Raw genomic sequence first — 13,198 nt, forward strand, 5'->3', positions numbered from 1 at the left:
ATTCAATGATCTACCACCATCCCATCCTTTAGTCATTCTGATGTGCTAAGCTCAGTTCTGGCCGTTTCTTCTTTTCTTCGTAAATTCTTTCCACATAGGTCTCCCCCATCTGCAATACATTCGCAGTGCTATTGATGCATTCTTTATAAAGTCATGTAGGGATGCATAGGTTTTGTTGCAGTTCCTTTATGATTTAGTCACAGATGAAACACTTTATAGAGCTAAACAGTTACTTGTGAATTATTTAAAGACTAAGACCCTGTTATTTGTCACCAGCCTAGGGTTGGTCAGTAATTCCTCCAAGTTTGGAATAAATTCAGTTGTATGCTTGAAATTACTTATTTAAGATGTCTCAGGCTATGCATTAACTTTGACCTCACTTTCTCATTCTGCCTTAATTTCTTGTAGACCACCTAGATAAACACCTTAAAGGGGCATAAAGTGTTTATGCATCCAGTGTCACAAGTCTTTGAATGGGGTTCATTTACTCCACAGCTGGAATATTGAGTATGTAACTTGCCTTTATATCCACAAGTAATGTCCCATGACTGCAGGTCTGCTAATAGAAAAAAAAATGTTCTTGTATTTTGTCTCTGAGTATCATTATTTGGGTGCCTATTCTATCACTTTTCTGAATTTCTTAGTGGGTCAGACAGTAGCAGACAATCATCATACTCTGTCAGTCACCTTACAGGATAAGAGCTAATCAAGACCAAGAAGCGGGTATCATCCAGGCAGCCATGAGGGGTTTTCTTATTACAGTTTACTCGCACCATCTACTGGTGGTGGCTTTACACACCTGCCTCAGTGAGGGTCTGATATGCCTCCCCTCATGCATGCTTCCAGACATGATTAGTGAAGACAACTGTTCTAACACAGCTTGGCAGTGGTAAGTTTACATCTTCAGCCTGCATGCTGCAGGCAGGACATCTGTCCTCCAGCAGGTATCCATGCTGTAGAAAAACGGACCATTTTCTGCACCCCCCCCCCCCGTATGGGAGAGCTAGCATTGGCTACCAACTCCATCCTCCCCTGGTGGGCTGCTTCACTGCTGAGGTTGTTAATCCACTCTGGGTCATTTGGATGACTGGCAGGGCTTCTTCCCTCTGTGCCTCAGAGTCAGTGTTAAACATTTGCCTACCACATCCTAGAGCTCGACTAGAATTCTCTTTTTCAATCTGTCTCATTGTCTGTCCTCATTACCCTTACTATACTCAACATGAATGTTTCAATACTGGTCTAGTCACTTGGAATAGTCCACCATGTCCACCCCAGTCAAATATTTAGTAGAATCTGCTCCATTCCCTCCTGAGCATTGATTTTCTACTTATCCTTTCATATCCCAATGAAGTTCCTCAATTTTCAAACTTTTTTACATTTTTTTTCTTTCACTTATTTCCACATTTCCTGATCTACCTTTATGGAAGATGGCTTGATTTGCAGGAACAGAAGTAGAAACTGCAAATTGTAAACTGAATTATTGAAACTGTAACCATTTAAAATGATTTTTTTTTCTTCTCACACGATGACTGTGCATATTTTAATTTGCATGAGCACTTAAGTTAATATACAGTTTAATAACTTTGATTCCTTTTTTTTTTTTGCACTTGAAATATTGTATTTGTTGCACCTGAAAGTGGTCAGCCTAAGCCTAATTAAAAGATAAAGGATTACATTTTGGCCAAACATTTGAGAGGAGTAGGCTTAGTACACAAAAAGGTACCATTTCAAAACAAGTTATAGGACCATAGAATAGTTTGTTAAAGGACTGTTGAATGCATAACAATGGATGTAGTTAACAGGGACAAGTATAAGTTAAACTAAAGCGATGTCTGGCAGTATCAGAGTTGAGCCATAATCATTTAGAAGCTTCTTTATCTGGTAGTTCTTTGGTTGATGCCTTCAGTTTACACTTATTTAGTATGCAACTGAAAAGGTCAAGTTGACCCAAAGCATTGTCCCTGGGACATTCTTGGATAGAGTTATGCCCAACAGATCTGATGGGCTGAATGAATCGCAATGAAAGTTAATGATGTGAATACATTTAGGAAAGGGCTGCTACACAGGATTCAGCTGTTTCATCTGAAGAAATTTGCATGCATATGTCTCCTTTCAATAGAATTCTTTAGAGGTTTGAATGCTGTTCATTGACCATTGTATTTTTAGTGAACAGAAAATAACTGGGCTTTATACACATTGTTCTAAAGGCCTGCCATTGTTGGCTCCAGTTCATGACACATTGACAGTCAGTTTTACATTAGGTGTGCTAAAGCTGGCATAATTTACCCTGAAGATAGGGATTTGCTAAACATAGGTAGACTGGTACTTATAAATTTCCACTAAGGTTTTCACTTTTAGAATTTGATGTATTGTTGATTACAAAAATTTGAGAAATTTGACAGAAGCTTAGAATTCTAGCTAGTCAACCCATTTATAGCTGATAACTTTAGTTTAGTTAGCTCTTCCATTCCGTAACTCTATCTTAGGCTTTGTTAAATGATATTCTTGAGCTCCACTCTGTCATAACCACTAATATCCACTTCATTGCCTTCTACCCTTTCCTTAACAATTCCCTTACGTTTGAATGAATGCTCCCAATTTAAGGTGATCCCTTTCTTTTTCCCACTCCATTCATCTGACCTAGGAAAATAAGGCAAACTTGTACCTTGCCCCCTTGAGCCTACAGATGTTAGACATGTGCCATCAGCTGATGTATAAGATTCACAAGTAGTTATAAAAAAGCATGTGGTTTAGGGGACCACTGAGGAGCCTAACCAAATTGCCCTCTCTCAAGCATGGTCTAAATGCCTTGCTCAAAGTTACTCAATATACAGTTGTAGATTTATTGAATAAAACTGTGGACTACAAAAAAACTGCTCTTAGCCTTTCTTGTTCCCTCCCACCTTGCTTCATACTTTCTGGTCTCTACCCCAATGTCCCTGCCCATTGCCAGGTGTACCAGCACCTCCTTTCAGCTCCCAGACTAACAAGAATACTTTTTTGGACTGGGGCTCATGTAGAACTTAGAGGTCCAGGGAGGTCTCAGTGAAAACTTCTTCCATAAGGAAGAGGAATTTTTATGCTATGGTCTACCCTCTTGTCCCTCTGCCATCTGCTATACATATCCTGGAAATGGCCAAGGGCTACTGCCCTCTTCCTGGACCATGCCTTCTCCCAAGTGACACCCAAATTCCTCCCCTAGGGATATGCACATACATCCCCTCTGCCAGCACCTTAGATGACCCAGTCACTAATCAAATTGGAGTTGCCTGGGCAGTGCTTAGGGCTTTATCCCTCTATGCTATGGTGCTGGCACTGCTCAAAGCCTTAATCCTTTGAGCTAATTGCCAGAGTTAGCAGAAATGGATAAATCTATGGAGCTACTTATGGACTTTATCATTTTGCCATATGTTTGATTCTGTTAGTCTTTGCTTGCATCCTGTGCAACTCTAAGCAAGTCATTCATCCATACAGTGCATCTAGGTCACTGCTGGAAAAGGAAACTTGTACCTGGAATGTTTACTTTTTATATTATTCATTTAACTGTGTAAGTGGGAAGAATGCTGCAAAATGTCTCATAACTGAACACTGTACTTTGTTTCAGGGGTTTCTGCATCTCACAAAATGGCTGAACATGATTATTGCAATATGCAGAGATACCAATCTAACATAAGGGATGTGGCAAGAGAGAAGGGCATTGACTCTGCAGTGATAGCAGCAATCATATCTCGTGAAAGCAGAGCTGGTACTGGACTAGAGAATGGATGGGGTGACCATGGAAATGCCTTTGGCCTCATGCAGGTACAGTTGATTTCTGAGCTTATTCACTATTCCTCTTGTCATGCTCTTACTACATGTCCTTTACAGTTTTCGGTGAAATGCTGGAACAAACCAGCCAGCAAGTTTCAATTTAAACTGTAATGTATGTTCAGCTAATGAAATAAGTTTATGTATTTACTTTCAGTAAATGTATAAATCCCACAAGTTCAAAGGTGTTTCCAGGGGAATCCAAATCACAGCAAAGTAAAATAAACAAGTTTACATCAGATAATTAACACTTATAATGTTAAATTTAAAACAGTGAAAATTATTAGCTGAATATGTATATTGTTAAAGATGTTTGAAAAATATATTAAAAGTAGTTGGGTTACATACAAAAAGACAGTTTAAGGAAACAAAAAAAAGTAGGAATCTAGAAGTATTTGCAAATATTTTGGCCATTAATTGTATTCTTATTAGTTATTTTTTCATTATGTTTTTAATTTCTGCTGCAATAGTGTTATCAGTATTTTTATTTGGCTTTACCTTATTCTGTTAATTTCATTGTGATTACTGTTTTCAGGCCTTTGTAATGTATCTGCTACCTTTAAATCTGTAACTATTACTTTGTAGTGCATCATTAGAACCACCACTCTGTTTGCAATGTTTATTTCCTGAAAATGTTTTGTCATTTTTATAATTTCCTAACTGCCTTACCAATATTTGCTATTGGTTTTTCATTTATTTAAGTTTTTCATTTGTTTAAAACTGGAATAGTGGCTTGATCCAAAATGGTCCCATTTTGGCCATTGCCAAGGTCACAGGTGAAATGTATAGACCTACATAAAAGGATTCACGTACACTTGACAGTGTCATAAAATATCATCAAAGTTTTTATGCTGGGAGCAAGCCGGCTGTACACCCCATGACGGAAGACAAGCCCCACCCCTCAAACTAATATATGCTAATTCCACAGTTGTACAGCAGTGAGGAAAACAGAAAAGTCAATGTGCGCAGAAAGTTGTTTTCAGTGAAATTATTTTGCAATATTGGCACCCAGAACAGAAGTTGCATGAGTGTCACATTCCCTATAAATGTAGACCAGTAACAGAGCACAAAAAATGGTATTCAATGGATTCATTAAATCTCTCCACAACTACACCGAGACTGAAGTGCTCATTTGTGAATGCATGAAACAAAAACGTTCAAATGTACATAACGTCTATACACACGTACTTGATACAGTTAGGATTCAAATGAAAAAATTATGGAAATAAAGACACACATTTTTTGCAGTAGGCAGACACCCTGCACACCCTCCCCCAGGGACTTCATTTCTTTTATCTCCCTGTACTTTAATATTCTCACGCTCAGATTGCTGCACTTCAGGAATAAAACAATTGGTAAAGCAGCATATTTATCTTACTGTGCTGTGATCCTCACACTCAAGGAAGGTTTAACTCTGATAATTGCCCTACACCCTTTGCACACAGTAAAGCAGTGAACTTGTTATAGGAAGCATTCAAAACAGTTTTAAAAAGGTGACCTTGGCCTCTGATTTTGCTGTGTTTTTGTAACTGTTGGAGTAATAGCTTGAGACATGTAGCATGGGCAAAGGAGGGTGGGGTAGTAATGTAGCATGAGCAAATGGAGAATGGGGTAGGGTAGGTAAAGGTGGAGAGGAGACTGGCAGTGTAGAGGAGAACATGGACAGAGGGTGTCAGAGAAATGCACGTCAGTATTGAAGGAGAAAAAAGGTGAAGGGAGAAGATGAGCAAATCATGCAAGAAATGAATGACAAAGGTAAGGAAGTCAAGGGTGAGGGATGGGGCAGAGAGCAGGGAGTCTTGAAGGATAGGAGGCAGAGCCAGAGATGGCCATAACAGTGGGTAACACTTGTGAGGATGGAGAAGGGAAGGATACAGAGAAGTGTGCACAATCAGATGGGAGGGACAAAAGGCCAAGTGGACAGCAAAGTGATACCCATTGTTCGGCTAGAGAAAGAAGAGGAACCTACAGATGGAGGTAAAAAGGAAGAAAGAGGGTCAGACAGGAATAAAAGGAGTAGGAATCAGGAGTGGGCTATAGTGAAAAGGCCTTATAGGAATAGTGTAAGATGGACAGGAAAGGGATCATTTGCTGTTAAGGGAAGGAGGGAGGCATCAAACAAGGCAGTGATTTAACTAGAAGAGGAAATATCGCAAATAAAAGGGTAATGACATAAGCAAGATGTCAATAGCACTAAAGCTACTGTGGGGATGGAGAGAGTGGTTTGACTTGTAACAAAATCACCACGAGCATTAACAGTCATGACAAAGGAGGCAGCAGGGAGCATGTTACAGTGAAGCCAAAGGGTCTGCACCAGAAGCACTGCTTTTCATAATATTTTTGACTAATCTGGTAATGCACAATGCTGATACTACACTTACAATATGTTTATGACTCTACCTTACTATATAGGATTAACAGATGTACCTTGCAATATACTGCTATTGACATATGCATTCAGGACCATCTTGTATGCTGTATTCAGTAAGCTACAAGCACAGGCTTATGATAATACACAGCATGATGAAAGCTTTGATTTTTAATATATAAGGCACTCTTCCTAACACTGAAAACCCACTGTCAATGATAGTGGGGTTTAGGAACAATCCTAGTATTAACTTGGCTTAATTATAGATCAAAAGGCATAGATCAAGATACCTACTAACCATTTAGATGAACAAGTAAATGAAAAATCAGGCTCACTATTCCAAGTGTATTCCAAGTACAGAAAAACTGGCAACTGATGCAGGCAGTGTGAACCTTTTTGCCCTCAACCATTGCTTTGGTTACATTCTCAAAGAAGTCCACCAGGTTGAGTAGGCATGACCTGCCCTTGATGAAACCAGATTGGGTTGGGTCCAGTGTCTGGAGGTTTCCTATGTCATTATTGATAATTTCCATGATAATTCTTTCCATGGCTCTACATATGAGATTAGCGAGACGTATGGTTCTGTAGATGGCCCACCTTTGTGCAGAGGGATGACTGTTGCTGTTCTTCATTCATGAGACATGAAGCCTGTTTGGAGGCTGTAGTTAAATAGCAATTCCAGAGGGCCTAATAGGCCGTTTCATGCTGCTTAGAAGGCATCCTGGGATATTGTCTGGGCCCGTTGATGCAGTGTTCTTGGCCTTAGAGAGAGCATTAAGGACCTGTTCCCTAGTGATAGCAGTGGGAGTTGTATCTGGTATTTCCTGAGGGAAGTTTGGGGGGAAGGGATAAAGTTGGACCTGAATTTATCAGCCAGTATGTTTGCTATACCTCCTGGCTCACTATAGGTGGTTCCATTTACAATGAGCTCTGCACAAAATTGTGTATTGCCTTTGAGGTTAAATATATAGCTAAAGAATGCCTTGTGCTTGTCCTTGGCTGGGGAGGCCAAATTTACCTCACATTTGGGTTTGGTAGACTTCCCAGTTAGTAGTAGGGTAATTAAAGTTGCCCATGAATATGGTACTGGGTTGGATGGTGAGTGCCTCCAATAAGTTTAAATACATGGTATGGGTTTCCTGGGTCATAGAGAGGGATCTTTAGCTTGCAAGGAAGTGGTATTGGATTTTGTCTATGGTGATTTGAAAGTGGGGAAGTTCAATTGCATTGTCCTGTTTGACCAGCCTTGAAGTATATTTATTTTTGATGTAAACTGAGACACCTCCACCTTTAGTCTGTGTCTATGTAGTAGCTGGTCTAAATGCATGGAAGGCATTCTAACCTTGCACTGTTGGTGTGTTCTACGTGGCTTTAAGCCATGTCTCAGTGACAGCACAGATGTCGCCAACCTCTAGGGTAAAGAGAACTTTTAGGAAGTGGAGTTTTTTGTTTAGACCCCTAGCACTGAACAGCAACACCTTTAGATTTTCTTGGTTTTGATTTGCTATGTTGGAAGTACTTTCAGTTTGGCATTGCCTAAAAAAGGCACTGTAGGAGAGGACAATGCTTTAGCTAATATTCAAAAGCCTGTAGGGGAGAGGTGCAGACCATCCCTGGCAAAGCAGTGGGGTCTGTTGACCATCTCCTTCCATGCTGACAAATATTACACCCCCTTAGAATGACACCAGGCATCATACTTGGAGAAAGTAAAATGCTGCTCAATGCTAGACTCATACCAACCTGGGACACATATTCCAAGAGCTCCATGATGTCTCTCTTCATATGGTCTAGGGAGGTATGTCTCTGGTCATTTACACCCACATGGACTATGACTTGTCATACTGGTACTTGTGGTCCAATGTTCTGAGTGCATGTGTAATGTTGCAGATCCTGGCCCCTGATAAGCAACTGACCTTAATTTTCTCCTTAGCCTGGTGAGAGGGATATCAGTGTGTCTCACAATGGAGTCTCCAATGACTAGAATATTGGACTGTGTGGTGGCTTGTCTTATGGGCTTAGAAGTAGAGCCTCCATGAGATGTGGCTGTATGTGTTGATGTGGGTGCTGTTTTGAAAGATAGCATTTGGGTTGCTGAACGTGTCTGTTTTGTGCACTTCATCTAGAAGGTCTTTGGTGTTTGGCAAGGTAACATTTAAATGCCTCCGTATATGTGGGTCTGTGTCTGATTTGAAATGTTGTGATGGGGCAGAGTGTGTACTACTGACAACCTTATTGTCTTTAACAGTGCTTTTATGTGAGCGCTTTGCTTCCAGTAACATTGTGTAAATATAGCTCTCACATACCATAACAGTTTGCTTGAGAATTAACTGGTTTGTAGTAAACATGAGGCAATTTCTACATTGCCTCAGAATTCCCATATGAATCAAGCTAGTTATATAGATAGTGGAAAAGTTGTATCCATGGCAACAGACCTTTTTCATTGATTAGACAGTTGGATTGAGAATATAAAGTAATGTCTGAAGAATCTGGTTTGCAACTCTGGGGGCGCAGTGCTTGCCATTGCAAACTAGTTGGCCTGTGTGCAACTAGGTATTGGTGAAATTTCAGGGGTGATTTTACAGGAAAAATTACATCTCAAAGTGTCTGTGGCTATATAGGACACTGCCAAACACTTGAGGGGAAACAACTAAATAAATAGAACCTGATGATGTATGGATGAAGTATTTAGGCAGATATTCTGAAATGAAAAGAGAATTAGCTTGTCAAGAATGATGAAGAGGGGAGTTGCATGAATGGCTACTACTTGTGTCGGTCTTACCACATCTTCACTCTTCTGGGATACAGTACTCCTTTGCTTCTTTTCTCATTTGAAGCAGAACAGTAGCACCAGTCCCAAGATGAGAAGCAGGCCACAGCCTGTTTGGTGATCCACAGTCTTGTCCCAGATAATGTAAGGGTCTGTAGGTTTGTAGCCTTTTTCTGGAGGATGTCTTGAATAATAGCAGTCAGACCAATCAGGAAGGTCCCACACAGACACTCACTGCCCAGTCAGAGGCAGTCAGGAATCAGTGCCCTCTGCTCCTTCTCTGACCAGGAACGAAATATAAGCACAAATTCCAAGCTGGCACCTGTGGTGCAGTGATCAGGCTTTCTGGTGATCTGCAGTGTCCAGGAAATAATGCCGTTATTCTTCTCTCACCAGGAGCAAAATAGAAGCACTAATTCCAAGATGACTACTGAGAAGCAGAATGTGAGCTCTTCAGTAACTGGTGATCTTGCAGTAGATGTTGCAGGTATAAAATATAAGATGGAAAAATGTGTTAAAGTCCTCAGAGCTGCAGTGCACACTAAGCAGTTAGGTACGAAGGGGGGGGGGGGTAAATTAAGCTTTAGCTATCTTAAGTGGAGAGCCACTAATTTTAAAAGAGAAAGATAGATTGGAAGGGGATGGGTACTTTGTATTCTGGTTCTACAGAATACAGCGGGATGGCCAATAAATTTAAATAGTTGAAGGGGAGTGATTTCACAAAATGATGATTTTATGCTTACAATATCCTATGAAGGAGGAGATTAAAGGAGATATGTGGTCAAATTAATATAAGGGGCAGGCAACTAGAAAGACTATTTAGTTTAAAAGCACAACAGTGCCAGGGTGGTAGAAATTTTATTTTTTTATGACTCACAGGAGATCTCTTTCCTAGTTTAAATATGCAGTTAAAAGTAGACTACAAGTAAAATGTAGTGTAAAGAAAATAAATCGCAATATACAAAATGGAAGAAGGCAATAAAGCATTACAAAATACAAGAAAGCAAAAACAAATTAAACAAAATACATTTCCCTTATAGCAAGTTGTGGTAGAGTCTGGATGAGTTTTTTCAGTATTATAGTGATGCTTTCTGACTGGCGAGGTGAACATATCGGAGAATTGTACTCTGTAGTCTGAGTTAGGACTGTATTGTGGATTTAAGATACTGCAATAATTGGAAGAGCATATTCTTGTTTGAGAATATAATAGACTCAAATAGTCTCGTTTCACAATTTTGTTGGAAAAAAAAAAAATCCAATGAAGTCGTGCTTCAAATAAATACTTGTACAATGTAACTGAATGACCTTAAAATGTCTGCCTGTAGATGATTCATTCAACTTTGGCAGTAATTCCTTTTTACTAATATTAAATTTGGTAGCCTATTTACGTAAAAGAAGACTTAAATACAAACCATTTCCTTAATTAACACCTGAAACTAAGATAACCAAGTATCTTGAAGTAAAGCCTTACAACTAGGGGGAAAAAGATCCCACAGATGTAAACAGCAGTATCAAACTTTTAGAAACCTAACAAAGGTAATCGATACCAGGCCAAAAATAAACTGAAGAGAAACAGATTAAAACACAAAAAGAAGGCTCAAGGAAAGAAAACTGCTGTAGGTAAAATCCAGAATTTAGACAGTATGATGACCCAGAAGGTAAAACAATAAAGCATAGAACCAAAGTTGCCATAGGAAACAGAAGTTTAATCCACAAGCCACAAACAGTTCACATAAACACCTCCAAATACACAGTACTTTTTCGTTTCTCCTACTTGATCAGATGTGGGCTGCTTCCAAAGCTAATAACTTTTATAGAGCACATTATTTCAATTAACAAATCACCTTTGCTAAGCAATCAACTTGTAATTGAGAAAAAGTGAAATAAAGTGCTTTTGTGCTTTTAACCTGATGTTGCCATTTTATGTTTTACATGATAAAAATTTAAAGATGTGTGCCAATACTTTACTAAATCACATAATCTTATTATAAATAACTATTCACTTTTAAAACTGTGTTCAATTTTGGTAAAATGCATGAATGAATTAAAAAATACTAAATAAGTAAAAAATAAAATGAAACTTTCCTTTGAAATACTTCTGCAAAAACTAATCCATTTAGCACCATCTAATGGCCATACAAAGATTTTGCAAGGAACAACAAAATAAACCATTCCCTTTTCCTTAAAACACAACTTACATAGAGTGTGTTCTAAAAATGTCTACTTTAATATATGTTTGGTCTATAAATACAAACATATGTTAAAATTACATAATTAACGTATTACTGTTTAATTACTTAAAAAAAGATGTTTAGTAAAAAGTATGTAGAGAGTTTATAAAGTATTTAGGACACGTTATAAGGTTTGAAAAACTTTCTTGAAATTCCTATTATACACATATTATAATTTGGCTGATCTTATTTTCAAAAGGGGGGCTATGGAAATATTTTCGTTAAGACCAGGGGCTTTGTTTGCCTCTAGTATTAGTTGCCAATACAACTCCCTATATTCTATTTTTTCTTCCCACAGCCCTCCCCTTTTATCTATGTCTACTCTCTCAATAACATAAAATGTAACTTGTGCCTCCGGGCATTCCTTAGTATGCTTATGTAGTGCATTTGTTTCCTTTTTTACCTGTATGCCATATATATGCTCATATATTCTCCTTTAGTTTCCTTTCTGTTTTTCCAACATAAAAACCTTGGCATGTCTTACACAATGCCAAGTATACCAAGCCTTTAGAATCACAATTATTAAAGTCCCTGCTTTCTAGCTTTATGTTTCTACTTTCTATAAAAACTTCTTTGTTTGTAACATAGGTGCATTGCGAACAATGACCACATTTAAATGTTCCTTTTCTTTATTCTCCTATTAGAATATCGGGTATCTGTATTATCTTCCAATAGTTTTTTGAGATTATTGGAATTTTTATATAGTAACTTTAAATTACTTTTCGAGATGTTGTCCAAATCAGTGAAAGCTATGAATCTATTCCATTCATTTTCAGCTGTTTCACTCACTATCCTTGAACTGGCATTGTGCTCTAATACCAATGCATTACTGAAATTCTCATCCACATTTCTTGTGTTTACTTCCTTTTCAGTAGCATCTATAACCAATATAGGTTTACATTTACTCTTCCTACCCTCCATCACCTCTATTTCCATCTTTTCTATTAACCAGTCAGGATAACTTCTATTCTTAAACATTTTTCTAAGAACATTCATTTCTTCCATAAAATCATCATCATTTGAAGTCATCCTACATGACCCAATATACTGGCCTTTTACTGTATTTCTTTTATAATACATAGGATGAGCACTCATATAATGTAGGTAAGAGTTCAAATAGGTCTTTTTCCTATAAACCTTGGACTGAAATGTATTGTCTTTTTTATATATTTCTATGTCCAAGAATTCTAGGGTATCTTCACTCAAGGAATAAGTGAATTCTAAAAAATCTGTACTTGTATTTAAAAAATCAATAAATACTGGTACCTGTTCAAATTGGTGCCACCCAAAGAATGCAAATGTCGTCCAAAAATCTCTTGTATTGTATCCAACACCTCTTGTATTGTGATTTGTAAAACAAATTTCTCTTCACATTTAGCCAATACCAAATTTGCATATGTAGGGGCACAGGCTGCCCATATTGCTACTCCTTTTATCTGGTGAAAGTATTCTCCCTTAAAATAAATGAAGTTATACTTTAAAAACCAGATCAATCAACTGCATAATTACTGTACATTCATTATGACTTTCAAGAAAGTTGCTCAAACCTTATAAAGTGTCCTAAATACTTTATAAACTCTCTACATACTTTTTACTAAACATCTTTTTTAAGTAATGTTTATTACAATGTTCACTTGAATGCAATTTTAATAACATGGTTTTTAATATGTTTTTTAATTAAACAGTAATACTTTAATTATGTATTTTTAACATATGTATGTATTTATAGACCAAACATATATTAAAGTAGGCATTTTTAGAATACATTCTATGTAAGTTATGTTTTAAGGAAAAGGGAATGGTTTGTTATTTTGTTGTTCCTTGCAAAATCTTTGTATGGCTACTAGATGGAGCTAAATGAATTAGTTTTTGCAGAAGTATTTCTTTCATCAAAGGAAAGTTTCATTTAATTTTTTACTTAGTATTTTTTAATTCATTCATGTATTTTACCAAAATTGAACACAGTTTTAAAAGTGAATGGTTATTTATAATAAGATTATGTGATTTACTAAAGTATTGGCACAC

At 37.6% G+C, this 13,198-nt stretch overlaps 1 protein-coding gene across 3 annotated transcripts in view; it reads left to right on the forward strand.

Moving 5' to 3' along the window:
- The window catches only part of LOC122789648 (lysozyme g-like), a 296,078-nt gene that overhangs the window by 206,778 nt on the left and 76,102 nt on the right, over nt 1–13,198 (forward strand). For all 3 annotated transcript variants that reach the window (XM_044057059.1, XM_044057058.1, XM_044057060.1), the window contains one exon: nt 3,605–3,801. In XM_044057059.1, coding sequence (XP_043912994.1) covers nt 3,605–3,801 — 197 coding nt within the window. The remainder of the gene's footprint in view (nt 1–3,604; nt 3,802–13,198) is intronic.

This window comes from Protopterus annectens, chromosome 15.part0 (assembly GCF_019279795.1).
Source record: "Protopterus annectens isolate FY-2018-M chromosome 15.part0, PAN1.0, whole genome shotgun sequence".
Taxonomy (NCBI): domain Eukaryota; kingdom Metazoa; phylum Chordata; order Ceratodontiformes; family Protopteridae; genus Protopterus; species Protopterus annectens.